This window comes from Sebastes fasciatus, chromosome 14 (assembly GCF_043250625.1).
Source record: "Sebastes fasciatus isolate fSebFas1 chromosome 14, fSebFas1.pri, whole genome shotgun sequence".
NCBI lineage: Eukaryota > Metazoa > Chordata > Actinopteri > Perciformes > Sebastidae > Sebastes > Sebastes fasciatus.
The window spans coordinates 9,659,724-9,687,705 of NC_133808.1; the positions used below are offsets into that span (position 1 = coordinate 9,659,724).

The 27,982-nt window shown below is 39.9% G+C and overlaps 2 protein-coding genes across 4 annotated transcripts; both read left to right on the forward strand.

The window, feature by feature from the left end:
* The first annotated feature begins 317 nt into the window (after positions 1 to 317).
* LOC141782359 (uncharacterized) lies at positions 318 to 5,330 on the forward strand. The gene is made up of 7 exons (XM_074658616.1): positions 318 to 1,010; positions 1,325 to 1,443; positions 2,888 to 3,016; positions 3,173 to 3,275; positions 4,458 to 4,576; positions 4,658 to 4,803; positions 4,889 to 5,330. The coding sequence occupies exons 1-7, from the start codon at positions 950 to 952 to the stop codon at positions 4,995 to 4,997; spliced, it is 786 nt and encodes a 261-aa protein (XP_074514717.1). The 5' UTR covers positions 318 to 949; the 3' UTR covers positions 4,998 to 5,330.
* Positions 5,331 to 7,147: 1,817 nt separating this feature from the next.
* Positions 7,148 to 27,981, forward strand: LOC141782364 (cohesin subunit SA-2). Of its 3 annotated transcripts, XM_074658622.1 has the most exons (32): positions 7,148 to 7,291; positions 8,853 to 8,952; positions 10,362 to 10,449; positions 10,887 to 11,051; positions 11,743 to 11,839; positions 11,993 to 12,069; positions 12,170 to 12,241; positions 12,960 to 13,164; positions 13,263 to 13,414; positions 13,512 to 13,585; positions 13,677 to 13,800; positions 13,962 to 14,060; positions 14,785 to 14,864; positions 14,947 to 15,054; positions 15,147 to 15,267; positions 15,364 to 15,481; positions 16,531 to 16,634; positions 16,943 to 17,035; positions 17,182 to 17,268; positions 18,289 to 18,489; positions 18,706 to 18,788; positions 18,884 to 18,971; positions 19,080 to 19,160; positions 20,815 to 20,907; positions 20,992 to 21,166; positions 23,846 to 23,982; positions 25,378 to 25,479; positions 25,567 to 25,718; positions 25,808 to 25,936; positions 26,027 to 26,214; positions 26,302 to 26,377; positions 26,470 to 27,981. In XM_074658622.1, exons 2-32 carry the CDS (start codon positions 8,903 to 8,905, stop codon positions 26,597 to 26,599), a joined length of 3,549 nt encoding a protein of 1,182 aa, XP_074514723.1. In that variant the 5' UTR covers positions 7,148 to 7,291; positions 8,853 to 8,902; the 3' UTR covers positions 26,600 to 27,981. The 3 variants fall into 3 exon arrangements, with proteins under 3 accessions (XP_074514723.1, XP_074514721.1, XP_074514722.1); XM_074658620.1 differs by having other exon boundaries at positions 11,743 to 12,069; XM_074658621.1 differs by having other exon boundaries at positions 11,743 to 12,069; positions 17,221 to 17,268; positions 26,470 to 26,733.
* Position 27,982: the final 1 nt, after the last annotated feature.

Here is a 27,982-nt window from a genome sequence, read left to right on the forward strand (position 1 = left end):
AGGTAAGTAGTAATGTAGATTTAATAAATACAGCTGTGACGATAAAGCAGGAACTTAGTCTGCAAATATTTTCATAAGCAATTATGAATTATGAATGAATTATAAATATTTGTTTGGCAACCATTCAAGTCCCAGCTTCTCAATTGTGAGGATTTGCTGCTTTAGGAAACTGTGATGGTAATTTTTCAATATCTTTTGACATTAAATAAGATCAATTGAGAAAAAAAATTAGATTACTGATATTAAAAGGAACCATTAGTTGCAATCCTTGAATAAAAAAATAGGTGTATAGGAGTAAAAGGTACAATATTTCCCTTTGAATGTAGTGGAGTATAGGTATAAAGTAGTATAAAATACAAATACTACTACTTAACTACAGTACTTGCACAAATGCACGTAAATCAGTGTTTTTCTTTGTTAGTCCTGTGTTAAACCTGTAGAGAACAAGCTCTGCATCCCCACCAAGTGATGCTGTGATCATCATCCCTAAAGCATGACATCATCCAGAAAGGCTCAGTCTGTGGGGAGGTTGAGGGGGCGTTCAAGACTGCAAATCACAGACTAGTGACTGCACGGCTGTTTGTTGCAAAGGGCGTGGGCATTGTTTTGCTTTTTTGAATGACATAGCTACATGGATGTATTCTTCATCTCGCGGCTGTGTGTGAGCATCGATATCTGCAGGAAAACGACTTACGGATGAAGAAATCGGCTTTTTATTCAACCCCGACTGAACGTTTGACACTCGAACGCACCCCTTGCGATAGATTGGATAGGCCTACTGCCGACAAAATGCCATAAGATCAATAAATACATAGACGCGTTTCTATTTTTCTTTTTCTTTATAGCCTCAACTAGGCTGCTGACATTTGCTTCCATGAGCTTCTTCAGGCTTTTATGAGCAGGGGATCATTCAGGAGAACAGTGCGATAATAATCACATCCAGTCAGATATGGCAGTGAGCACATCTGAGCCGCTCTGTCAGCCGTGCATCTACCATGAAGCCTTCAAAGGTAAGTCCCAGCATCACTACACACTCGTCTTTATTTCTGGTTGTAAGCACTGTTATGTTGACATCTTTCTGCTGTTTGAATGGCATCTTGGAGGTAGTGCCGTCTCTGTCTCAGATCAACACACTGACCACTCCCCTTCAGTCCTTATATATCTCCATCCTTCCTAGTGGGACCTGTAGGATCTTGATGATGACACATGTTGTTTGTTTGACAGGCTGTGGTGGTGGTGCTGTGAGTTTGTGTTTATGCATTAAGAGGGAAAAGGTGTCAGACAGACAGGCCTTACTGATTTTGTTGCTGTGTGTGTTGGTCAGTGGAGCTACAGGTGAGGAGACCTCTGATGCCAGTCCAGCTGAGTCCAGAGCAGGTGGGCCTGGAGATGTTGTGTCTTTGTGGGCAACTGGACCTCCTCATCAGGGCACAGATGCAGCAGGTGAGAGTGACCTAAATGCTACCTCCACCAATGCTGTCAAACATCACATGTCCCACTTTCTCACTAGATCTTGCATCCGTTTCTGTCTTAACTGTCACATGAAATTGAAATAAAAGTCACATTTTCCCATCAAAAAACGAATTTCCCTGCCCTAAAATACAACCATATTGGCAAGCGGTGGCTACTGAGATCCATAAAGTAATGGGAATAAAGTTAAGGTATTCATTCATTACACTATACTTGGGGAAAATACCAGAAATTGTTTAACACAAAAATAAATATTTAATAAAGATTCTCTTGACAAGTAGTAAGAAAGCCATAACTCGAAAGTGGATGCAGACTGATCCTCCAACATTAAACCAATGGCGGGGTATTGTAAATGAAATATATTGTATGGAAAAAAACAGTATTGAGTACTGGGAAAAAATGGATTGTGTATTTACACCTTTGATTGAAGTGTGACATTGTATATTAAGATGTATTTACCAAAATGTACTGTGATCTGACATTTTAACACCCATGATGACCTCATGTTCTTTGTTCTCGAATAAAAAAAGAGTTTAAAAAAAACAAAACGAATTTCCCCCCATGCATCACCATCAGCATCACCCAAAGCAAATAAAAAATAAATAATGTAATGCACAATACTAGCCCATTAAATGAGATTCAATTAGCATTGGGTGTGCAGTATACCTTCATGATATCAGCTAATGTTGGCCATGCGTCATGTTGCATGCAGATGACAAGAGATGCACTTGACAATATGGGCTGCAAATTAATGTGCATACAACTACAACTTGCACATGCTTTTCCTTCATTTGTAATTTGTTTTTCAGCAGTTTAAAAAAATTAAGTAAAGCTTTTCTTAACTTTGTTTACATCATGCTGCTGTATTGGAAACAGCTGTATTGGAAACAGCAGCATGCATTATCATGCAAAAATCCAGATAATACCCATTTAGGCGAGACACTCACAAATTTTCTTCATACATTTTTATTTTTTTATTAAATCGTGAGCAATAGTCCTCTGCACACAAACACGTTTTGGGTTCTGTAACATTCATATTTTTCTGGATCTATTTACATCTTTGAGATGTAATGCACAATACACGCCCATTAAATGAGAGTCAATTAGCATTGGGTGTGCAGTACCTTAATTATGTCAGCTAATGTCGGGCTCTGCCACATTCACATTTTTCTGGATCTATTTACAACTTTGAGATGTCCTTATGATCCTTTCCAATATTGTAACTCTGACATTTACAACAGCACTCAAAAGCACCATTAGACTTGAGGAGGTCATATTTTCCAACATGCCAAGATTCATAAACTGGTTGCAGGTCCATTGTGAAGTCTGTCCCACTGTTCATAAGCATTTCATATCTATCTGTATAGATCTTTCTTTTTATCCAGTGACATTATTATTCATAGTTTTTATGTCCCAGTTCCAGGAGCAGTTAGGTCAAGGCTGTAGCCCAGAGGAGTCAGACACCTTCCAGGCTCAAGGATCAGAGATTCTTGATCAGATGCTGCAGTGCCTTGAACATCTACCAAAACCTATGCCACAGCTGGAGGTATCACATCTAATGATATTGTCCAAATAAACTTTTATGGTATATATGCTATTCATGTCACATACTTCCCTAAACGTGCTTGAAATAAGAAGACTGTGTTTCAAGATAACTGTTGCATGCTGTACCAGAAATCAGAGGGTTGATGTGTTTTCTCAGGACTACCTGGACATGGTGGGTTTGTCAATAATGTTTCCTCGTGTAGAAGTGTTCCTCATTCAAGGCAGCCCAGTGGACATGCTGGAGACGCCGCCAATGGACGGTAAGAGGAGGAAGAAGAACATTTCAATCTGTTATTGTTTTTGAAGACAGATTATGCATAGAATCAGAAAGAAATGTAAAATATCAAGAGCTTTTCAGTTCAAGACATTGAACCATCCTATTCTGTATTCATATAAGCATGGACACCCAGTACAGATACTTGTTACAGCCAGTGGAGGGATTTTAACTAAGAGCATTTACTCATTTCTTTGGCAATTGTACTTTACTTGAGTATTTCCATTTCATACTACTTTATACATTTCAAAGGAACCTATTTTACTTTTTATTTTATTTGACAGATTCACTTTGCAGAGTAAGATTTTACACGCAAATTATGCCGTATATAATATGATGCATTGTTATAGATTAATATAAAGAATCGATTTAATTGATTAAATAAAGGTGCGGTGTGTGTAGGATCTGGTGGCATCTAGTGGTGAGGTTGCAGATTGCAACCAACTGAAACTTCTCCCTTATGCCAAGCATGTAGGAGAACTACGGTGGCCGACGTGAAAACATGAATGGCCCTATCTAGAGCCAGTGTTTGGTTTGTCCGTTCTGGGCTACTGTAGAAACACTGTAGCCCTGGAGAAATACTGTAGACTCACAGATTCCGTGAAGAGGACCCGCTACGTATGTAGATATAAACGGCTCATTCTAACGTAACGAAAACACAACAATTCTTATTTTCAGGTGATTACACACAAAAGAAAACATACTTATTAATATTATATTCCATTTATGCCAATAGATCCCCCTAAATGCTACACACTGTCCCTTTAAAATTGACTCCACCTCGACTTTCAACAATATTAAATGTATATAATAATACACTCTCAGGGGGCATTATTCTGCATAAAGAGTACATTTTGCTTATACCACTTATGTAATTTTAAGTAAAAGTTTGAATGTGGGACTTTTACTTGTAACGGAGTATTTTAACATGTGGTATTGCTAACATGTATTCAATTAAAGTAACAGATTTTCTTCCACCACTGGATATAGCAAGGTGAAAAGGTATGTTTTCTCTGCACCTCTATATCCACGTAGATGCCTTGAAACAAAAACGATGACCTCACCAATTTCAACCGCTACATCTATACTGGGTGTTCACGCGATTAAAATACATTCCACTTTTCCCCCCGAAGAAAACAACTAACGTAAGCTGATGCTTCTTCTGCAGAATACTACTTCCACATCGCCAGACTGAACCAGCTCATGGTGCTGAGTCAACAGCTAGAAGAAGATATCAGGCACCTTGGAAGTCATAAATACATTGCCCACCAGCTCTCGGTTATTTACGTAAGGAGAATACATTGCTTTCATGCGTCAACGTCTGTGTTTTCAATCCACTATAACTTGTGTGCTTTTTAACTTTTTCAGCAAGTCATCAGCTCTTTCAGAGGAATTCAGGCTTTCTCCGAAATGAAGAAAGACATCGAGGCCAACTTCAAACAGATGAAACAGTCTCTGGTGGTAGAGGAAGGCTCCAGGCATGAACCTCAGCTGGCTGCTCACTACATCAACTGGTGGGTTCAAATCCAATTGTTAAGTTGTTGATGATGATTAATGCAGCAACTATCTGATGACAATCACATGCTGCTCTCTGTGCAGGATATTAGACCTAACTCAAAGCTTAACATCGGTGGTGTTGACGCTACCGGAGGAGCTGACAGAAGACCTTCACCAGGCCGTGACCTTCATGTCACAGTTCCTGTCCTGACTGACCCCCGACCAACGCCTCTGTATCTGTTGAATCCTGATGTTCTGCTGGTCTGTCCAGGAGCTTCTAAATGAACTGATGTTGTTATGACTGTGAAAAGGTGCTACACAATTTGATTCAGCTGATCGATGGTGGGATTGGATAGCCCTACTTACAAATCATGTAGGTTTTTATATTGTCCTCCTGAATGTGACCCATATGGTGAGTCAGTTGTTTGGAAATGAATGTAATGTATGAATCCCTCCTTGCACTACTGTTATAACTACTGTTATACTTGCTTTTTTTTTCTTTCTTTTTTTTACCTGAAGTGGAATAATAAAATTGAATGCAATAGGGAAATGTGTTTGCGTTCTCCCTGTTATGGACAGATTTGGTCATATCCAAGGATATAGCAGGATAAGGCAGACATTGACTTGCCATGGCAGATTATACTGTATAAAATATACTGCCAAGGCAAGTAAATATTATGGAAGTAGATAAAATATTTCAGTATTTCTGTGGTTATTGATCTGACCAAACAGTATCAGTTAAACTGTAACTACTATTACTGCTTCTACTTATAGCCTACTACATAGGTACATAAGTACTAAGTGAATGTACTAAGTACTGTTAAATTTTTTAAGGTACTTGTACTTGAGTATTTCCATTTTCTGCTACTAGACTAATATATAATGTGATTGAGTAGTGCTACTTAGTGTTTGTATTAAATAATGTTACTATAATATAGTGTATAATGTTATAAGACAGTATTATATTAACATAATACATTATGATATGGTACAGTATAATATAGTATGACATATAAGATATAGTAGCTTATATGGTGAAATGTAGTTATATAATATAACATTCAGAGAGTGGTGCGGTCGGCCCAACGGCTCACAGGTGGAGTGCTGCCTAACTTGGAGGACATATACACCAAGAGATGTCTAACCAAGGCAAACAAGATCATTGCTGATCCTAGCCACCCGAGCCACGGCCTCTTCATCAGGAAACGGTCCAAGAGGAAGCCTGGCTACATCAGCGTCAGAGCTAAAACCCACCGCCTCAGAAACAGCTTCTATATCTCCAGGACATCCGGATGCTGAGCTGAGACTCACACCCGACCCTGACCCACTAGAGACCCACTACACCCACTAGAGACTCACACCTGACCCTGATCCAGTAGAGAGCCCTGTCTCTATCCACTCACCCATTCATACCCACCTCCTCACCCTCGGTTACACTGCACCTATTGCACCACACACTTACAAGGTTTTTAATTCTATGTATTTACTGTGAAGCGCTCCATAAGTATGTCTGTATTGGGGGAGTGTGCGCGTGAGTGTGTGTGTGTGTGAGTGAGAGTGTGTGTGCGTGCGTGCGTGCGTGTGTGGGGGTGAGTGTATTTTCTCTTATATTTATTTAATAATTGTGTATGTATTCCCTACCTCATATTTTATCGAACAATTTGCTATTGTTGCTGCTAAATTTATAATGTTTATAATGATGATTATATTTGACTTCATTATTGTTATTTAATTGATTGATTGATTGATCGATTGGCTATTATACAGGGATGAGAGAGTAACAAACAGGAACATAATACATTGTATAGTACAGCAATATAACATAGAATATCAAAATATAAACTGATATAGTATGAGGACAGTATCATATAATAAAATACCACTAGGTAAGTATATTTTGATGCCAATACTTTTTGTATTTGGAGGATTACTCATCGTCTATGATGAGCAAATGTCGCCTCCTACTGTTCAATTCCTGCAAAATGTTAAATCAGATAATAACACAACAGCTCCCCTCTGAATTATAATACCCACTGGTCTGGTTAATTAAAACAAACCATACATGTAGGGCTACAATAAGACGATTTTGTACCAAACACACAGCAGGAAGGATGCAACACGGTTGTAATGCTGTTCATTAAAGCAACACCTCTGTAATGCTTCCTGTAACAGGCTGTCTCAGACGTCCTAAAGATGTTGACAGTGCTGAGGTATGCAGAACAAACCCAACCGGACTGTCTGTCTGTCACAGCCGCCAGGGGGCGGGACTAAACTGTGAGTGACGCTCTGGATTAACCAATCACATACCTTCGATTTTGCTCGCCAGCCAATCAGAGTGCGGCTAGGCTGTCCGGCAGACTTGACTGTGAGGTGAGAGCTGTGAGGGGAAAAAGAAGGAGGATATATTCTTGGTGGGAAATGTTTGAATGTACCAATATGACAGCTTTTCGGATTTAAAATAACACATCAATGAACGTCGAGGAAGGATGAAAGAACGTGAAGAGGGTAAGTTTAAAAAGTTTATAAAGTGGAGGCGACCGAGCTGTGTGTTTACCTGTCACTCATCTTTGTTACAATGTTGCACACCACAGGGCGACTTCAGGAAGCTGTGAGTGATGTTTAACTTCTTAGATACAATGTGTGTTAGCTAGTAGTAGCAGAGTGTTGTCTTTTAGTTGTCTCTGACAGCCTCAAGGGGGTCAAAAGCATCTACACTGCCGGAGTGTCCTTGAGCAACCCTTTAAATCCCCTGACAGCTCCTCCCTGTGGAGGGGGGCACGCAGAAGATAAGTCCCATGCGGAAGATAGTTCCCATGCAGGAGATAGTTCCCATGCATGCAGAAGATAGTTCCCTGCATGCAGGAGATAGTTCCCATGCATGCAGAAGATAGTTCCCTGCATGCAGGAGATAGTTCCCATGCATACAGAAGATAGTTCCCTGCATGCAGGAGATAGTTCCCATGCATACAGAAGATAGTTCCCATGCATGCAGAAGATAATTACCATGTATGCATGCAGAAGATAGTTCCCATGCATGCAGAAGATAGTTCCTATGCATGCAGAAGATAGTTCCCATGCATGCAGAGTAGCCACCCTGCAACCCTCCTCTCACTGGAGATGGGGTAGTTATTGGCCAGATATTCATAAGTATGACTTCCTCTCTCTATACAGATATAGGGTTAATATTAATATCAAGTATCCATGATCCTATTTATTTTGTTGTTTATTTTTTTTTATTATAAATCTTCAAATGCCAGTGTAAGATAATGTAGGCCTGGTGATTATTCAGACAGTGGTGAGGGGTGACTGTGTTGTATGGATTTTGTGTGAGGTTCTTGTTGTGCTCAACAGGATCAAAATGACCTCAGCGTTTATTTACTGTTTCATTCCATGTATCTGATTTTTGATCAACTGTTTGAAATATCTTCTGTCTGTATTCTAAGATAAGATAAGATATTCCTTTATTAGTCCCTCAGTGGGGAAATGTGCAGTGTACAGCAGCAAAGGAGATAGTGCAAAAAACAAGATGCATCAGCTAACACAGTAAAAAAAAAGAGCTAAACAAAGTGTAACAAAATATGAACCATTTAAATAGAAGGAAGTATAAAAATAGGAACAGTATATACAGTATTGACAATAAACAGACTATTAAACAAAATTGCACAAGTGGAAGATGATATTGCACAGTGAGAATGAAATGAAATTCCACCTGAAAACATCAGGTTATTGTCAGTTTTTGGTGTGTAAGTGTAAGTGGTCTACTGGGAGCAGTGCTGGTTGTGGAGTCTGACAGCTGCAGGAAGGAAGGACCTGTGATAGCGCTCCTTCACACACTTTGGGTGGAGCAGCCTGTTGCTGAAGGAGCTCTCCAGTGCTGAGATGGTGTCCTGCATGGGGTGGTAGTCATTCTCCATCATGGATGACAGCTTAGCCATCATCCTCCTCTCTCCCACCACCTCCACTGTGTCGAGGGGGCATCCCAGGATAGAGCTGGCCTTCCTGATCACTCTATCTAGTCTCTTCCTGTCCGCAGCCGAGATGCTACTTCATCATATTGTATTTCCAGATGCAGAGACGCACACCTGAGCCCTGCATGTGTAAAGATCTGAGGAGGAGATGATACCAGATCCCACAGCTACAGCTGCATCCAGGTCCTCAGGGCAGAAGTAAGATAAGATCAGAATCAGGTTTATTTCACCAAGTATTACATACAAGGAATTTGACTCCGCTTTTTATGCAGCTCTCTCAATATACTTACACAGAATAGAAATAACAGAATAAAGAATACAATGATAAAAACAAATATATAATAAAAATCTAATTTTTATATACAAGTCAAGTGTTTGGGAGTTGTAAACAATACAAATAGTGCAAAGAAAGAAATACTGGAATGATATATGTGGACTAGATGATTATGTACACCATGTACATGTGGAGATGTTTATATACTGTATGTACACTGACTAGGATTTATATTTACAGTGACAGGTATAAACATATAATATGTACATAAATGTCAGATGATATGTACATAGTACAGAGAAATGTGCATTACAGACTGTAAATTGTAATATAAAAATGTTAAAAAATTTGCATTAAAGACTGTAAGAATTATAGTCTATAAGAGCAGCAGTGGATATTTTGGTGTTACAGGGTTATTGAAAGTGTATGACTGATTAAGTGTTCTGATAAGCCTTCATTGATCCCCTGAGGGGGAATTTGGTTGTTACAGCAGCACCAGTTGTACTATACTTTCTCTATTTATCAGTACTATTGCTGCAATAGTACTGATAAATAGAGAAAGTAAAAGAATAAACTAAACTAGAATAGAATAAGAGAATAGATTTTTTTTTTTTAAATAATAACAAATTTATATATGAAAAAGAACATAGAGACACAAATTGCAAGGTAAAGTGACAGTGGTATGGTTAAACCTGAAAGAGTGATACAAGTAATGAAAGTCGAGTATGTGTGTGTCTTTGACAGTGGTGGAAGAAGTACTCTGATCCTTTCCTTAAGTAAAAGTAGCACTCCCGCAGTGTAAAAATACTCTGTTACAAGTACAAGTCCTGCATCTGACAAAATGTACTTAAAGTAAAATTAAAGTAAAGTGAAATGGCCCCATTCAGAGGGTTAAAATATGGAGTATTCAAGGTCTGGAAAGATGATTAATAATTTTTTTATTAACACAAAATGTACACACGTTATTATCATGTGCTACAAGATAAAAAATAATTTTTCAACTTTATGAGTACACGATGACCTCACGTAAAACCCAGTAGGTCTAATCAGCAACATAACTGAAAACACCTGGGTCTGTGGGGCCTTTAATCTATAACAGTGCATCATATTTAATAAGTTGATCATGTAACTATAGCAGTTACATATATGTAGTGACGTGAAAAGTGCAATGTTTCCCTCTGAAATATAGCGGAGTAGAAGTATAAACTGACATATAAAATTGTACTAAAGTACCTGAGAAGATGTACTTAGTTACTTTCCACCACTGTCTGGTCCTTGAATGCTGATTTGATTTTCCATTCTTGTAATCTAATTTCCTGTTTTGACTTCCCAGTAAGAACTCCCGTGATGAGGCGAACTCCTCCGGGGCTGTCAACCATTCAGAGGATGAGTCGGGGAATGAGAACAGACAGAAGAGTGTGGTAGGTGTTTTTCTGTTCATCGTTTAGCATGCAGGGTCTGATAGCAATGCGCCAACAAAGCGCCTGACCACACCTCATTTTAAGACCAACACGCCCATGGGCAAACAGATGGGCGCAAGTACATTTGCTACTTACACATTGTGGGCGCTGGACGTGATATGACAACTGTGTTTGTCTGAAACTAGCAATGATAGTTACACTGCGCCGGGTGTAAGATAGGGCCCTAAGTGTTACTGAAGTGTGAAGCTGGAGGAGTGAAACGTCTGCTGTCTGACTGACTCTCTTGAGTTTTTCACCTTGAATCATCACAGTACTTCAATGTCGACACAGAGGAGTTTTGTCATTCAGACATTTGTATTTGACCCGTTAAGGATGACACTGGTTATATAAACTCATATATTTACTATCTTATCCTCCACTTTTCCCAAAACCCACAGAGACGAAGAAAAAGACCACACAAGGGCTCAGAGAATGTCAAGCGCAAAAGTGCCAGAGCCGGTCGCAGCGGCGTTGGCGCAGCAGGAGGCAGCCGCGGCAAACAGAGACAAGTGGAGGCCGTCACCCTGTTCGAGGTGGTCACCATGGGCAGGAGTGCTATGCAGGTAGCTAACCCTCACCTGAGGAGTGCACAGAAATCATCAGTTCACCTTTGATTTATAATAAAAGAGTGATCATTCTGTTGGTAGGTTTACATGCGCATTAATGAGGACCTATTTAGCTTATTTTCAGGTGCATACTTGTATTTTGGGTTTTTACTAGAACATGTTTACATGCTTTAATGTTAAAAAAACGCATTATTTTTCTTATACAGTCTGTCTGAATATACCTGTATTCACCCTCTGTCTGAAACGCTCTGTTTGATCTCCTGCCCCTGCTGTTTTCAGGGTGTGGCAAACTAGCCGCTAGGCAGGTATTATGCAAATGTGTTACTTGGTGACATCACCATGTTACGGAAGAAAAGGCTGGACTTCAAGAAAGGTGTTTCAGGGAGTTCTTTGGACTTTGTAACTTTGCAGACCTTTTATATGCACAATAAAACTATATAACACACTAGAGGCAAGGGAAAAAGCACAAAAACATAATGGGTCCTCTTTAATATTCCAGTTATACTCGGGATATATTCAGCTAATGAGCAGTTGCATGCAAACCATGTTTACAACAGTTTACAAAAATCTAAAATGAGCTCATATCCTGATTATAAAACCCCCTGAATATACTAGCTGGGATGATCTCATTATCAAAATATTGATATGCAGTAAACACACTAATTGACTTTGGGTAATGTCTGAGCAGGCGGTGATTGATGATTGGATCGAGGCCTATGTGACGGACAGAGACTCTTCTCTCCTCGATCTCATCAGTTTCTTCATCCAATGCTCTGGTTGCAAAGGCAAGCACACCACACACACACACACACACACACACACACACACACACACACACACACACACACACACACACACACACACACACACACACACACACACACACACACACGTAGAACACACACTATCAGGTGCATGTTTCCCTGCTTGTCTCCCAGGTGTGGTCACAGCTGAGATGTGTCAGAGCAAAGAGGACAGTGAAGTCATGAGTAAGATGGTGGAGGAGCTGGATGAGGTAAGAGGTCTTTCAATATGTGCTTGTTCCTGTGTCTTCATCAGATGTAACACTTTGAACTGAAACTGTACAACTGTGTGTGTGTGTGTGTGTGTTTCAGGTCGCTGGTCTGCAGTATAAGAAGTTTCTGGCCTTTCCGTGGATCCTCACAGTCACGTGGCCCATGGACACAGTCAGTAGTAGCTCCCTGCTTAAAGGGGACATATCATTAAAACTCACTTCTTCAGAGCTTGTGCACATACATTTGGGTATCTGGAGTTCCTACCAACCCACAAACTGTGAAATAAGACAACCTAGGCAGTTTTTTGTGGCCTGCCTAGATCAGAAAACATGTGATTCAACAAGCCATTCAGATTTGGCTCCTCTTCCTATGTCACATGCAGGCTCATTAGAATATACCGCCCACAGCTTGACAACAACCTTTGCAAAGGTGCACCATATTTTTCTCTCAAGCCAATCAGAGCAGACTGGGCTTTTTCTGGAGGGGGGCTTAAAGTGACAGGAGAATTTCAGACAGAGGGTGAATACAGGTATATTTAGACAGACGGTATGAGAAAAATAATTAGTTTTTTGGACATTAAAGCATGTAAACATGTTCTAGTAGAAACTCAAAATACAAGTATGACCCTGAAAATGAGCATGATATGTCCCCTTTAATGGATTTTACATCTTTCACCTTCCTGTGTTAGAGGGTCTCATTAATTATTAAATCACCTACTTGACCCACCATTTCTCCAGAGTGACCCGTCCAAAAATACTCCTTCACATCAGGAAAGTAAAGATGCCAAATATTTGAGCCTGCAAGTGTCTCTCTTCTATAACCCTCAAGTAATTGCTGCCCTTCAAAGTATTTCCTCTCAGCATCCTTTTCCTCCCTCCCCTCGCTGCAGGACAGCGTGGAGTATCCTCTGATACAATCTGGACCGTACGGCCGCTGGTTCCACTCTGAGTTCTGCGACTTTGTGTCGGTGCTGGTGGCTCAGTGTCAGCACAGCGTCATATTTGACAGTTACCTGATGAACACCCTCATCTCGCTGCTCACCGAGCTGTCGGACTCTTACGTACGGGCTTTCAGACACACCTGCACGCTAGCAGGTAAGGAATAGAAAAACACACACATTACAGATAACATAAAAACATTCAATAAACTAATCTGTGCTTTTTGGTTTATGATGTGGATGTCCCCTGATAAGCGGTGAAGCTGCTGAGCTCTCTGGTGGGCGTGGCTCTGAGCCTGAGCGTCGGCGTCGAAAACAGTCAGAAACTGTACGAGGTGCAGAAGACAAAGACGATGAGACAGAAAAGCACCCTGCAGCAGGAGAGAATGCAGAAGAAGATCACAGAGGTAAGACCAGTGTCACTTGGTATCTGGTTGAGAGTTTTTATCTTTGCTCTATAAGTAATGTCTGACTTGCTGTGTGCCTTTCCTTGTGCTCCTCAAGCTGCAGGAGAAGAGGGCGGAGATAGAAAGCATGATGGATGTCATCTTCAAAGGAATTTTTCTGAAACGATATCGGTGAATGTTTCTCTGACACTGTTAGTCTCAGCATAGCTTTCAATGTGCACCATCTCATTTTGTGTGTGTGTGTGTGTGTGTGCCTGTGCAGTGATGTACTTCCAGAAATCCGCTCTATCTGTATGGAGGAGTTGGGTTTGTGGATGAAGCTCTACAGTTCTGCATTTCTCAATGACAGCTACCTCAAATACATGGGCTGGATGATGCACGACAAGGTAAACGACAGCAAGCATACAATGCAGCGTAATGTGATGTAACACAAAGATAACACACAAGAGATAATTTGGGTGTTCTCTGTGAATAATACATCTTTTAGAATGAAGACAGACTATTTATGTCTATTGCTATGAAACTGGACATGCATATCATGTTTCAGATACCAGATGTGCGTCTCAAGTGTGTGTTAAGTCTACAGGGTTTGTATGGTGATCCTCCACTCCTCCCCAAACTGGACCTGTTCACCAGCCGCTTCAAGGTAAACAATTCTGCTTAAAGTTGCATTAAAGGGACAGTGTGTAGGATTTCATGACATCTAGTGGTGTGGTTGCAGATTGCAACCAACTGAGTACCCCTCCGCTCACTCCTCCCTTTCCAAGAGCGTGGTAAAGTGAGCCGCAGAGTGCAAAACCGTGGTAACGCTGTTCGCCTCGCTCAGAGGCCATCTTTACTATAATAATACTACTTTAGGAGCAACGGAAGTCAAACGACGGCTGGCGGTACCACGGTTTTGCACTCTGCGGCTCACGTTACCGCAGTTTCACAAGCGTGTCGGAGAACTACGGTGGCCTTCAGGTAACTTAAAAACGCTAAAGGCTCTCTCTAGAGACAGTGTTTGGTTTGTCTGTTCTGGGCTACTATAGGAACATGGCGGACTCCGTGAAGAGGATACGGCTCTAAATCAATGATAATGTTTTTTTTCAGTTTTTGAACAAGTTTGCCATATCAATTTAAAAGGTAATGATATGTCAATGTTGTGTTCACACTTTTGCACAGTCTAAAAAGCTCTTTAGAGATGAAGAATTTGGTGATAAGTCTGTGTTTTTGGCTTTACAAGTAATAGTACAAACAGCCTTTTCATATTCCCCATAATTGATTCAATGTTGCTTTCCAAAATACGATTAATGCACGTTTAGATGTGCCGCCCATGTTTGCATAAGTGTGAGCGCGCTCATGCACGATGTTTACCGTTTTTGTTCCAGGACCGGATGATCTCCATGACCCTGGATAAGGACAATGAAGTGGCAGTGCAGACCATGAAACTACTGCTCCTCATCTCCGAGTGAGTCACCACACTGTTTGTTTCTCTCATCATTTTCCAATCATCTTTAATGTTTCCCTACTATTTATTTCTGACTCCCCAGAACGTCTGATGATGTGCTCTGTCCAGAGGACTACAAGCAGCTGCTCCAGTTTGTTTACTCTTCACAGCGCCCTCTTGCGGCCACCGCAGGGGAGCTGCTCTTCTCACGGTACGTTCACCTCCGTCACTTGAAGAAACAAACAAAACAAAAAAACTCCAAACAAACTGTTGATAACCTGGATATTGTTGGTCTCTTATTAGGCTTCTCAAAACTGTAGCCCCTGCATCTGATACTCAGGATGAAATAAACGAGGAGGAGACACATAGACAGCAAACATCTGCCAGACTGAAGGCTCTACTGCAGTTCTTCCGGGAGTCTGAGGTGAACATACACCGGCTGTTTCAATACAAGGCTCTTGTTTGAGCTTAAGAAAATGACCACGGAAGGACTGACATGTCTCTCTGCGTTCGCTTTCAGCTGCACACGCATGTGGTGTATCTTGTGGACAGTCTGTGGGACTGTGGGGGAGCCCTGCTGAAGGACTGGCCCACATTCACATCTATACTGCTGCAGGACCCTTCCTCACATGGACCAGGTAACTGTGATGTGTTAGTTTGTGTATTTGTAGGCAGAAGTGACCACAAGAGGATTAGTCTGACTAATAATTTCGTTGATTTAATGGAATTGTTTCTCTTGTATTATGAATATGGTCATTAAATCTGGTGCTTATTGGTGACTAAAGCATATTTGTGAATATTATTGTGATTCCCCAGATGTGTAAAACACCGTAGCAAGCCAACAAAAAATGCCTTCAGCAAACAACACCTAATAATAACTAATAATAGTGTCTGTTGTATTCTTGCCAATTGGATGCTTAAAAACATCAGTGTTTTAGTGATCTTGCAATAGCATGAGATAATAAATAAATGTTTTGCTTGTTTTGTCTCCATTAGGGCTGCAACTAATGATTATTTTCGTTGTCCATCAGTCTGTCGACTTATTTTCTCGATTAAACGATTAATTGTTTGGTCTATAAAATGGTGAAAAATGTCTTTCAGTGTTTACCAAAGCCCAAGATGACATCCTCAAATGTCTTGTTTTGTCCACAACTCAAAGATATTCAGTTTACTGTCATAAAGTAAAGAAACCAGAAAATATTCACATTTAATAAGCTGAAATCAGATAATTTTTCCTTTTTTCCTTAAAAAAATCCTCAAACCGATTAATCGATAATCAAAATAGCTGCAGATTAATTGAATAGTTGACAAATAATTGATTAATCGATTAATCGTCGCAGCTCTAGTCTCCATGTAAGTTTAAGAGCATCTACAAACCAAAGCAATATTACATTATTTGAATTACAAATTGTGTTCAACTGTAATCTTTTAAAAGGGTGCAAAGCTTGGTCTATCTTCATTTTTGCATTCATGAATTATGTTTTTTTTTTTTTATGTTATTGTTTATTGTTTATTTGGTTTATTTGCCTAACAGCCTCATGTGCTTCGTTTGCAGTAAAGTATATTTCCACCATAAAATACTATCAGTAAATATTACCTTGTGAAAGACATTCTCCATTCATTCAGATTATGTCACATGCATGTGATCATCTTGTGTGTATGTGTGTGCGTGTGCATGTGCGTGCAGGTCTGACTCAGGCAGAAGAAGCGGTGCTCGTAGAGATCCTGGTAGCTTCGGTGCGTCAGGCCTCAGAGGGACCAGCACTGGCAGGAAGGAGTGGAGCCAAGAAGGTCAGTGAGAGATCCATCCTCTCCTCATCCTTTTACTTAAATAAAAGTACCAGTACAACAATGTAAAAGTACTGCACTACAAGTAACTACTACTACTTAAAGGAATACTTCACCCACAAAATGATCATTTGTATATCAATTACTCACCCCGTGTTACCTTGAATTATTGAAGAAAACAGTTTTTCTTGCATGCCTACAAACGGAGAATCAAAAAGCGAAAGTGTGAAAGTATCGAGCATACGACTGGATAGCTGAGACTTGGATTATACTGCACTGGGTGTGTGAGAGTTTGTAAATGGATGTTTCAGGTGATGAATGCCAGGGAAAAGAAAATTCTGACAGATGACTGTACTAAGCTCACTGATCATCTCCTCGTGGTGCTTCCTAAGTTACTGTCCAAGGTATTTATTCCACGTGTAACTGTCATATATATATTAGTTAATTTGATTCTGTATTAAGAACATTCAGATGTCTTTGCTGCACAGTTAGATTCTGGGTGTTATATTGTGATAATGTCTATTCTTTGATGATGTTGTTGTTTGTGCAGTTTTCAGGTAGTTCTGACATTGTTGCCTCCCTGATAAAGATTCCTCAGCACTTCCTCCCCGAATGTCCCGAGGCTGACAACACACAGGTCTGCATCAACGCACATAAACAATATCATGACAAATTAATGAGATGTGAATGGGGATATGATGGGGTGACACATCTTTTATCTTTTTGTTGCCACTATTAACACTGTAGTGTTTGACCGAAGAGCCATGAAATAAAACTTAAATATATTTTAATTGAAAAATTATTACTGAGTCGCTATTTTCAATGCGATTAGTTTAATTGAATGTGTAATTATAGATATATTATGAAAAAAAGGTAAAAATCCTGAGCACAATACTCTTTCTTTTCTCTAAAATTACACAAATGTTAGCTGGATCACAAAGTTGAACAGAGAAAGTATCCCAACTTCTCTCACTAGGAACAGTTTTAATGATTTACCAGTAATGATTCTTTCATTAGATTATTCATCATGTAGTCTATAAGATGTCAAAAAACATGTTAAATACTGAATGAACCAAATGTGACATTTTGCTTGTCTGTTTATTTTTTTTAAGAAACAGTGTGTAGCATTTCGGAGGATTTATCGTCAAAAATGCAATATAATATTAATAATTATGTTTTCTTTAGTGTATAATCACCTGAAAATAAGGATTGTCGTATTCTCGTTAGCTCAGAATGAGCCGTTTATATCTACATAGGGAGCAGGCCCTATTCACAGAGCCGGCTGCCATGCTTCTACAGTAGCCCAGAATGGACAAACCAAACACTGGCGCGTAGTTCTCTAACACGTTTGGCACACGGGAGAAGTTTCAGATGGTTGCAATCTGCACACATACACACTGCACCTTTTAAGACCAAAAAAATAAACAGTCAATTTCTAAAGACATAAAACAGAAAGAAGCAGCAAATCCTCACGTCTGAGGTCCTGGTAAAATTATGAATCAGTTGTCATTGTCATCGCTCAATCAACTAATTATTTTAACACTGTCAAAATAGTGTAGATTGTCATTTATTTGCCTTGTGACCTACTGGGTATAGTCACAAAATTGTAACACATTTTAAAGTTACTCTACGTTATTGTCATCCTCCTCCTCCTCAGGCAGTATCTGGCCTGATGGCAGAGATGGGAGCTGTTTTGGACCGCCACTCGAGCCCTGCTGTTCTGGAAGCTGCAGCCCGCACGTACCTCAGTCTGTGTGGGGAGGAGACGGCCTGGAGCTCCGTGGCCCGGGCCGCCAGAGACTCTCTGGTCCAGCACTGGGTGGACCACCTGACGGCACTGCTGGAAGACTCGCTCACGGTGAGCAGCACTGTTACACTGTCGGACCAAAAGTATGTTGCTGTATGTGTGTTTGTGTGTTTTGGACTTGTGGATTTTATTTTCTCTTAGCTGTTCATTCGTGAACCCTATTTGTCTGTGTGAAATACTGCATACTTTCACCTGTTTTTGATGAGAGGTCACTAGTAAACATCACTCTATTCTTTATTCTTATTCATTCCTATTTCTCTGCTGTAGGGTGAGAGTCAGAGTTTCTCTGCTGACGAGGAGAAAACGGGAGAAATTCTAGCCACACTGAAGAAACTCAGAGCTTTCCACAAGTAAGACTTTAGAACCGTTCGAGCCCACAATATTCCTGCCAGTGATGTGTATTTAATTGGCTGTTCATTATCTGTTTCTCCTCATGTTTTGTCAGCTGTCACGACCTCCTCAGGTGGAACCTGTTTGAGCTGTTGTCTCCCCTCCTATCAGCGAAGAGCAACGAGGGAGGAGCACCGCCTGAGGTACCAACACCGCTTCTCTAAAAATCAAGTTTGTACAAGTGTTATTTATTCACCGTCTTTCATTTTGATAAGCGTCCTCAGTCTCTTTCTCTCTCTTTTTGTCTGAAGGTGCTGCTGGAGGTGCTGCAGTGTCTGTGTTTCTGCATGCTGTGGTCTCTCAACACCAGTACTGTCACTTTAACCTCTAGAGTGAGTTACATCCGCTTTACTTTCAACTAATATGAATATAAAGATTTAGAAATAAGAAGTTTGTATGAGCAGCCGCATCAAAAGATGTATATATGAATATAATATTTTGGGAATATATACTGTATTACACCCTGCGATGGACTGGCGACCTGTCCAGGGTGTACCCTGCCTTCGCCCAATGTCGGCTGGGATCGGCTCCAGCCCCCCCGCGACCCCTAACGGGATAAGCGGTTGCAGATGGATGGATGGATACTGTATTACATGTGTATAACTGTTGTGTTTTTTGTTTACACCATCAGTGGGCGGGTGAGGCATTATTCCCAACAAAATATCATCTAAAAGTAGCAAAAATCTTCAGTATAATAATTATGAAATGTAATTCAATTCAGGTCAATTCAATTTATTTTTATATAGCGTCAAATCATAACAGAAGTTATCTTGAGACGCTTAATGACGCGTAATGAAAACTAACGCCATTTACATCTGTGTTATTTCAGCAAACATAACTATAATTAATTTATGCCTAGAAAAGAGATAAACCAGCTTTGTTTTGGTGTGAGAAGCTTTTGAAATTGTTTTATCTATTTAAAATAACTATTAAAGGGGAACTATGCCTATTTTCAAAATTCATACATGTTATTCCTATGGTCTAAGACAGTCCAAAATATATTAGTAAACATAAACAACTCTCTCCCAAATCCAAAAATAGAGTGCTAAAACTCAAACTTGTGATGTCATAAGGTATAAAGTCTGGAACTGCTCCATAGACAATGAATGGGAGACTTATTTTGTGGACCCACAGAATGTTTGTTTTCTTTTTTTAATACCCAAATGACCCCAGTGAGTCAGTTGTGGAACAGAAAATGTTCCCATGTACTCAGAATATATTTTGAAAATGGGCGTAATTCCCCTTTAATGCATAAAAACGTATATTTTTCTCATTTTCTGTTTGAGTGTACTGCGTTATTGATCAATAAGTGGTCTCAGCCCTACAGTGATTGCAGTGGTAGAATAAGCTTAGTCGATTAGTCGATTGACAGAAATTAATCAGCAACTATTTTGATAATTGATAAATCGTTTAGGTGATTTTTTTTAAAAGGCAAAACTGACAAAAATTCACTGGTTCCAGCTTTTCAAATGTGAATCTTGTCTCACTTTCTTTGTCCTCTATGACATTGAAATAACTCTCTTTCACAGATTGTTATTCAGATAAAAACAGGACATTTAAAGGCGTCACCGCGGGCTCTGAGAACTGGTGATGGGCATTTTTGAGCAGCCTTATAGAGAATTGATGAAAAGGGAGTATAAAGTGTAGAGTTTTTCAGTGGGACTGTACTTCTAAAGAGGCCCATATTAATAAATTACATTATTTATTTATTATTTATACACCTGTTCCTCTATAAAGCTTATACATTAACCAAATGTACATATTTGCAGACGAAATGCTGTCAGTGTGCCTCGTTTTGAAGCCCTGTGTGTGTGTGTGTGTGTGTGTGTGTGTGTGTGTGTGTGTGTGTGTGTGTGTGTGTGTGTGTGTGTGTGTGTGTGTGTGTGTGTGTGTGTGTGTGTGTGTGTGTGTGTGTGTGTGTGTGTGTGTGTGTGTGTGTGTGTGTGTGTGTGTGTGTGTGTGTGTGTGTGTGTGTGTGTGTGTTAGGAGAAAGCTGTGGCCCAGAGACTCCAGCTGCGTCTCTTCTGTGAGAGGGGGAATCGCTGTCTCTCCCACTCTGACCACAGTGTGCAGCAGCAGGTGAACTGATGTTTTATCAGTAATGGCACCATGTACTCTTTATTCTCACCTTTCTCACTTCCTCTCTTTTTTTTCCCATATTAGGCTTTTCTGGGCGTCTGTGACGTTCTGACGGCTCATTCCTACCAGCTACAGGTGTGGGATCCCTCCTGCTTTGGTCCACTGCTGTACACACCCAGTCCCAAACTGCAGAGGGCGCTGTACACCTTCGTGTGCATGCACATCTTTGTCGGACCAGACTGTGACGGCCAGAGCGGTGGTGAGACATCCGGCCTGTTTACAATACAATATCTTTCACTTGTTTTGCGTTTTGTTACTTCACTTGGATGTTTGAGCTTCTTGTGTGTGCAGAGTTTGACACTAGAAGGCCGTTATTTGCATATTCTGTATTTGTTAATGAGGGAAAAGGACTGGATGTAATTTTAAGAATTTTCAACAAGCTAATTTAACTTTTTTTTGTGGAAAAAGAAAAACCTTATCAAACACAAATTATTACTCCAAACAGAGTACTTTTATGTTTATAGGGTATTTGAGAATAACTGCATTTTCTATTTAGAATTTTTGTTTAATTGAGCATATATTTTTAAAACCAAATTGTGACATTTTTGCTTTTATTTGGCAGTGGACAGTAGAGAGGTGACAAGAGACAAGGGGAGAGAGAAGGGGAATTAAATTACTCAGAAACTTCACTTAAGTAACAATGCAGCACTTTTAAAATACTCCATTGCAAGTAAAATTGCTGCATTCAAAATCCTACTTCAGTAAAAGCACAAAAGTATCAGCAGCAAAATGTAGTTAAAGGGCCAGTGTGTAACAATTAGGGGGATCTATTGGCAGAAATGGAAAATAATATTAATAAGTATGTGTTTTCTTTAGTGTATAATCACTTGATAATAAGAATCGTTTAGATCTACATAGGGAGCGGGTCCTCTCCACAGAGTCCGACATGTTGCACCGCCATGTTTCTACAGTAGCACAGAACGGACAAACCAAACTCTGTTAACTTTTCCTGCTTGGGGCCAGAGTTAATAACGTTACTCGCTCTCGTCGTCGCCGCCGCCGCTCTCTCTCTCTTGCTTCACCACTCACTTCATGTTCACACACACTCTACGCACTAGCTCTGGTCCAAATGACTCTCGAGAGGGCCTTCGCGTTTTTGCGTCGGCCACTGTAGCTCTCCAACACGCTTGGCACACGGGAGAGGCTTCAGTTGGTTGCAATCTCCTCACCTCAGCATTAGATACCGCCAGATCCTACACACTGGACCTTCAAGTACTCATTCTGCAGAAAAATGTCCCCTGTGACTGATATATTATTATAGACGACATTTACTGTTGTAGCTGGTCGAATTTTAACTAAAACTTTTAGTCCAGTCAGGCCCCCTCCAGAGGGTCACAAGAGGTAAATCTGAGGGCTTGTTAAATTAATGAGGTAGGAAAAGAAGAGAAAGTTCTGATACACAAATTTGTATTCATTATTTCTCTAATCTTTGTTTTTTTGGTGAAGCAATAATGGATAATTTGACCTCTTTGGTCGTCTGAACAGTTTAAATGAAGCCATGTGAGAAGTTTAGAGGGGGAATGTCTCTTTGGTTGAACTGCTAACAACTCATAGACATCTGAAATGTGACATGGGGCTCCAAGCCTACTTTTGGTAAGGGGCCACAAAAGGCTTAAAAAGTTAGGGAGCCACTGGTTTAATTTTTTAACAATACATTGTATTTTATAAGATTATTATTATTTTTTTTTCATGCAAAATCTCAATCTGAAAAGTAACTCATAACTGCAGCTGTTAAATGAATATAGTGGAGTAAAAATGACAATGTTTCCCTCTGAAATACAGGGGAGTAGAAGTATAAAGTAGCGAGACACCCGGGACTGAACACACATTACAGTATTTACACAGTAGATGGCACTCTCACTCTGTCGGAGCTCAGCATCTTCTCTCCGGTGCTCTGAGTGAAGCATTGATTCTGGTGTAGCGGCTCACCGTGGTAAAAACATGCAGATATTAAATGCATGGCCACACATTTGGCTTAATAACTCACTGCAGAGCTGCCCACTGACTGTAAACGGGGTCTGATTTACCAACCTGACCTGACGATTGACCCTCAATTACAAAGGAAGCCCTGTTAATATTATCCTCAGACTGAAACTGGCTGGACTAATTTGTACGAAGGGACTTTGTTAGACTTTGTTATGTAAAAAAAAGCGATGCAGCTTGTAAATTGACGACAGCAGTGTGTTCCCGTCTGTTCTGAAATGAGAAAAAACAAGATTGACATGTTGGAAATACATAGTGTTTTTCTTTGTAAAGTCCTGCAGGTAAACGTATTAATCCATTCACGGCTGACTGTAACTGAAACATTTTATATTATCTTTACAATAGCTTCTACTCTCAGAGACATATTGCAATCCAAATATGGGATAGTCCAGAGAAGTCAATAGCGGTCCTGGTGGGAATCTCTTAAATGTTCAACCAAATACAATACAGGATTATTGGTTTTTGAACATGTAATAAAAAGCTATTGTTTTATTGGATTTGCCTGGTAACGGTTTTGTTATATAGACAGTGTTTTCTATTAGCTGCTGGATCAGAGATCATTCGGAGGGCAAGGGCACTGCGTTAAATCATAAAATCAGGGCAATCTCTTTCCGTGAGAAAATTCCATTAACTCTGGCTCACCTCTGAGCCTATTTTATTAGCCCTGTGAAAGATTGAAGCCACATGGTGTCACAACCATAACTCCAGTCTTATGTTATCTTTGATTTCCACCTGCTAAAGCCATTGTCCTCAAACTAACTAAAACACTCTGCTTTTGTTCTTTTCTTTTTCCGTTATATGATTTCTCATGATTAATCACTCTCTTCCCCTTCTCTCGCTCTCTCGACCACTTCACATCCAACCGCCGCGCTTCAACTCCATCTGGCTCCATCAGTCAGCGAGAGCTCTGAAGTGGAGAGGCTGGAGGACCTTCACAAGCGAAGAAACCTGCTGGCGGCCTTCTGCAAACTGATAGTACACGGGGTGCTGGAGATGAGCATGGCGGCTGAGGTCTTCATGTACTACATGAAGGTAAAGGTTAACTCCTTAAAGGACATTTTTAGGGACATATGGACATATGTTCATTGGCTTTTCCTGCCAAAGGTTAGATGAGAAGTTTGATACCCTCTCCAAAGTCACAAAGAAATATGCCGTCATAAAACCACAACTTGTTGTTTTTACACTTCAGTTTTGTACTGATTAAAGCTAGGGTTGGTAATAGAGTGGTGCAGGGAGGACGTATTTTTGTTGGCCAACCAGGAAGTTAGTATCGCCCTGGTTCCCTGTGGCAAAACAAACGTTTCTGATTTTCAGCAAGATTTTCAGCACGATAACCTCCACAAATGAACACCACTTTTATGATTTTTGGAAGCGTGAATGCAATCGCCAGAAGTGAAAAAGCTATACACAAACGAGGCCGTAGAGGTGGACGAGTCGTCGTCGTGATGACGTTTAGTAGTCTCATTTAGCCACTTGTTAGCAACCGCCTTTTTTTAAGACGAATAAAAGCTTCAAAAGTCACAAGTGGGATATTTACAGACGTATTATATATCGTAGAACAAAACCTTCAAATCGCTTCAGCTTGTGTTAACCACAGACCCTATTTCAGGCATCTAACTAAAAACCCATTGAGTTCAAGAGGAGGGAACCGGAAGTGCTCAACTGCGAACTCATTTCCAGGTTTTAGGACTCATATGCTGCACCACTATGATGAGAATGTCAACAAATACAACAAAAAACATATTTGAACAACACTACCAACCCTACCGTTAAACAAACAAGATATAACATGTTAATTAATGAGCTTTAGAAGTCCAGGCCAGGACAGCTGTTTCCAGTCTTTATGCTAAGTTAAGCTAACTGGCTGTTGGCTGTGTCTTTATATAAATATATATATATATTTTTTTCAATACTATATTTATATTTTTTTTGTTAATTTTGAAATAACAGAACAAACATTCACAAACGTCCCCAATAATAACATTCTCGGTACAAAGAAACTTAACAAACCTAATATTAATATAAAATAAGCCAGTATAGATACAGGAAAAACATATTATATACAAACAGATAGATAAATAAATAAAAATAATATACACAAGTAAAAAAAAAATTTAAAATTAAAACGAATAAAATAAAATGTATTTATATATACATATATATATACTGTATACATATATACATACATACACATATATGCACACGCAGTATATACACGTACAAAAACACATATACATATAATTTCTTAAAAAAAAAGTGTACAATTCAGTCAGGCTGTGTCTTTATATTTAACGGACACACACGAGATTGGTATCAATCTTCTCATCTAACTCTCGGCAAGAAAGTGTATTTTCCAAAATGTCAAACTAATCCTTTAATGCTAGTATGTGCTACAGAAGCTAAATTTCTCCCTCTTTGTCCCCGAAGTACCATAACGACTTTGGAGACATCATCAAGGAGACGATGTACAGGACCAGACAGATAGATAAGATGGAGAGTGCTCGTACACTGGTGCTCTGTTTGCAGCAGGTACAGTTGCTCCACACACATCCTGAAATATGAGCCTCAGTTGCAACGCTGCAAGATGCTGATGCGTTTTCTGTCCTCTTTCCTCAGCTGTTTGTCCGTCTGAAGCGAGAGCAGGAGAGCGGCGGTAGGACTCACCCAGGAGTCCAGACCTTTACCAGTATCAAAGAGCTCGCCAGGAGGTTCGCCCTCACCTTCGGGGACCTCGTCAAGTTTCGCGAGTGTGTCGTCATGATCCACAGGTCAGCGCTGGCTCTCCTTTCTCATCACTTGGATTTGTTTTTTTCTTTTGCAGATTTTTGTGTTAAAAGTGTGTGTTTCCTTTGTGCAGGAACGGCATAGAGTTTGTGTTCCAAGAGTTTAGTCAAACCCCAGACACACCTACGCCACCGTACCTCTCCTATCTGACCATCCTCAGCGAGTTCTCCAGCAAACTCCTCAAACCGGACAAGAAAACGGTGTAAGTGCTGCATGACACATACATGGGGGTTACAGAGTTTTTTTTTTAATCAAACTTTGCTTTCTGAAAGTCTTGTTCTTGTCCTTGCAGGTTCTCCTACCTGCAGAAGCACACGGCAGAGCACATTATTGACCTCAGGGAGGAGTGCTGGCAGCAACTTATCTACTATCGCGCTTCCCTGTTGGCTGTGGCTGAAGGGGAAGATGCCGTGTCTTACGTTAGCTCTGACAGGAAGCCGCCCAATCGCTCTTCGCCCTTCTCCAAACAAAAACTAGAAGGTGCTCCACCTAAACAACAAAATCATGCACAGAGTTAAAAAATACCAGCTGCATCATGTATGTTATGTGTCTTTTTTGTTCTTTTAGGAAGCAAGTCCCCCTGCCCGTTCAGCCCCGTCGACTCTAAAGCTAGTAAAGTTCACAGGTCCAGCTTCAGTCCAAGGTGAACGATTCTTATTCATTTTTATAAACCAGTTCCACAGTAGATCTTCTTCACTTAGCTCATACTATAATAACTGTCATCTAACTCCTCAGCCATCAGGAAAAGACGACCGACATGGATCCCTTTTCTGTCCCCGTTGAACCTCCTACAAAGAGATTGAACACCGAGGGATCTGTCCTCAGCACTGGCAACGAGGCGGATGACGTGGAAGTTGAACTGTAACGATTAGGAGGCCGGAGGAGAATCGGTGCTTCTGTCCGGACGACGAGACCAGTCACACTGGACATCACAAACTTTGAGTGAGACGCTTTCCTTTTTTTTTGCGTCTTCTCTGTTCTGATGCGCAGACATCCCAGCGTCCATTTTTTTCTACAATACTGTTTATACAGGTTTGTATAAAATGCAGTACATTCTGTTTTGTATGAGGACATAGTTTTAAAGGATAAGTTTGCGATATTCTGTATTTTTCTTATTGTTAACAAATCTCATGAAAAGACCAAAACCAACAAGAATGTATCCTATTAATTACTTGTGCAGCCAAAGCCTGTAGAGCTGCAAGTATTCAATTAATTGATTAGTTGTCAAATATTAAATTAATCTGCAACTATTTTGATAATTGATTCATAATTTTAATTATAGAGTAATTTTTTTAAGAAAAAAAAAGAAGAAAATCTCTGATTCCAGCTTCTTAAATGTGAATATTTTCTGGTTTCTTTACTCCTCTATGACAGTAAACTGAATAATCTTTGAATTGTGGACAAAACAAGGCATTTGAGGACGTCATCTTGGGCTTTGGGAAACACTGATCAACATTTTTCCCCATTTTATAAACCAAACAACTAATCAATGAATCAAGAAAATAATCGACAATGAAAATAATCGTTAGTTGCAGACCTACCTCTGTGCCATAAACTTAAAACTGTTGCCCAGAAAGTATTAAAAACCCATCATTGTTGCCCTGGGTGACGATATCCTACATTACAAAGGAACATGTGAACTGTATTTTACTTAGAATCAATCCCACATTCACCGTCCTGCTGCTGTAAATACTGACTAAATAAATATTAATCCACATCTGGAAATAATTCCCAACAAATGCACTTTTACTCCTGTTTGAGTAACATTTGCTAAAAACTAAAGTGCCCAGCTGTTTTTAGTAAATTACTGACTGTATTTAAAAAAAGTACTCTATATATTTGTGATCAGTGTTTAAAGGTTTTCAGTAGAAACAAATGGAAATTGGAGTCTTTTCATGGGATTTGTTAACAGAGAGAAATATATAGAATAACACTATCCTTATTCTTCAAATAATGTCAGACTAAGCTATATTATATTCACAGACCACTTTCATTTGAGGACCAAGTGAATCAGTATGCGTAGAGCTTTTTCATTACAAGTGACTAAATGATCCATCTTTTTAATTCTTTTTTTTGGATCACGCTCGGGTCCAAGATTTGTCTTCTGGAGTCCATTAAGAATTTTGCTTTATTGTCCTGCCTGCCACTTTATTATTGCTCCTTATAGGAAATGCTTGAGTTAAAGTTTGCCAAAAACTACCTATGTATTACTGTAAATTAATTTAAATTAAATATTCCTAACAAGTAC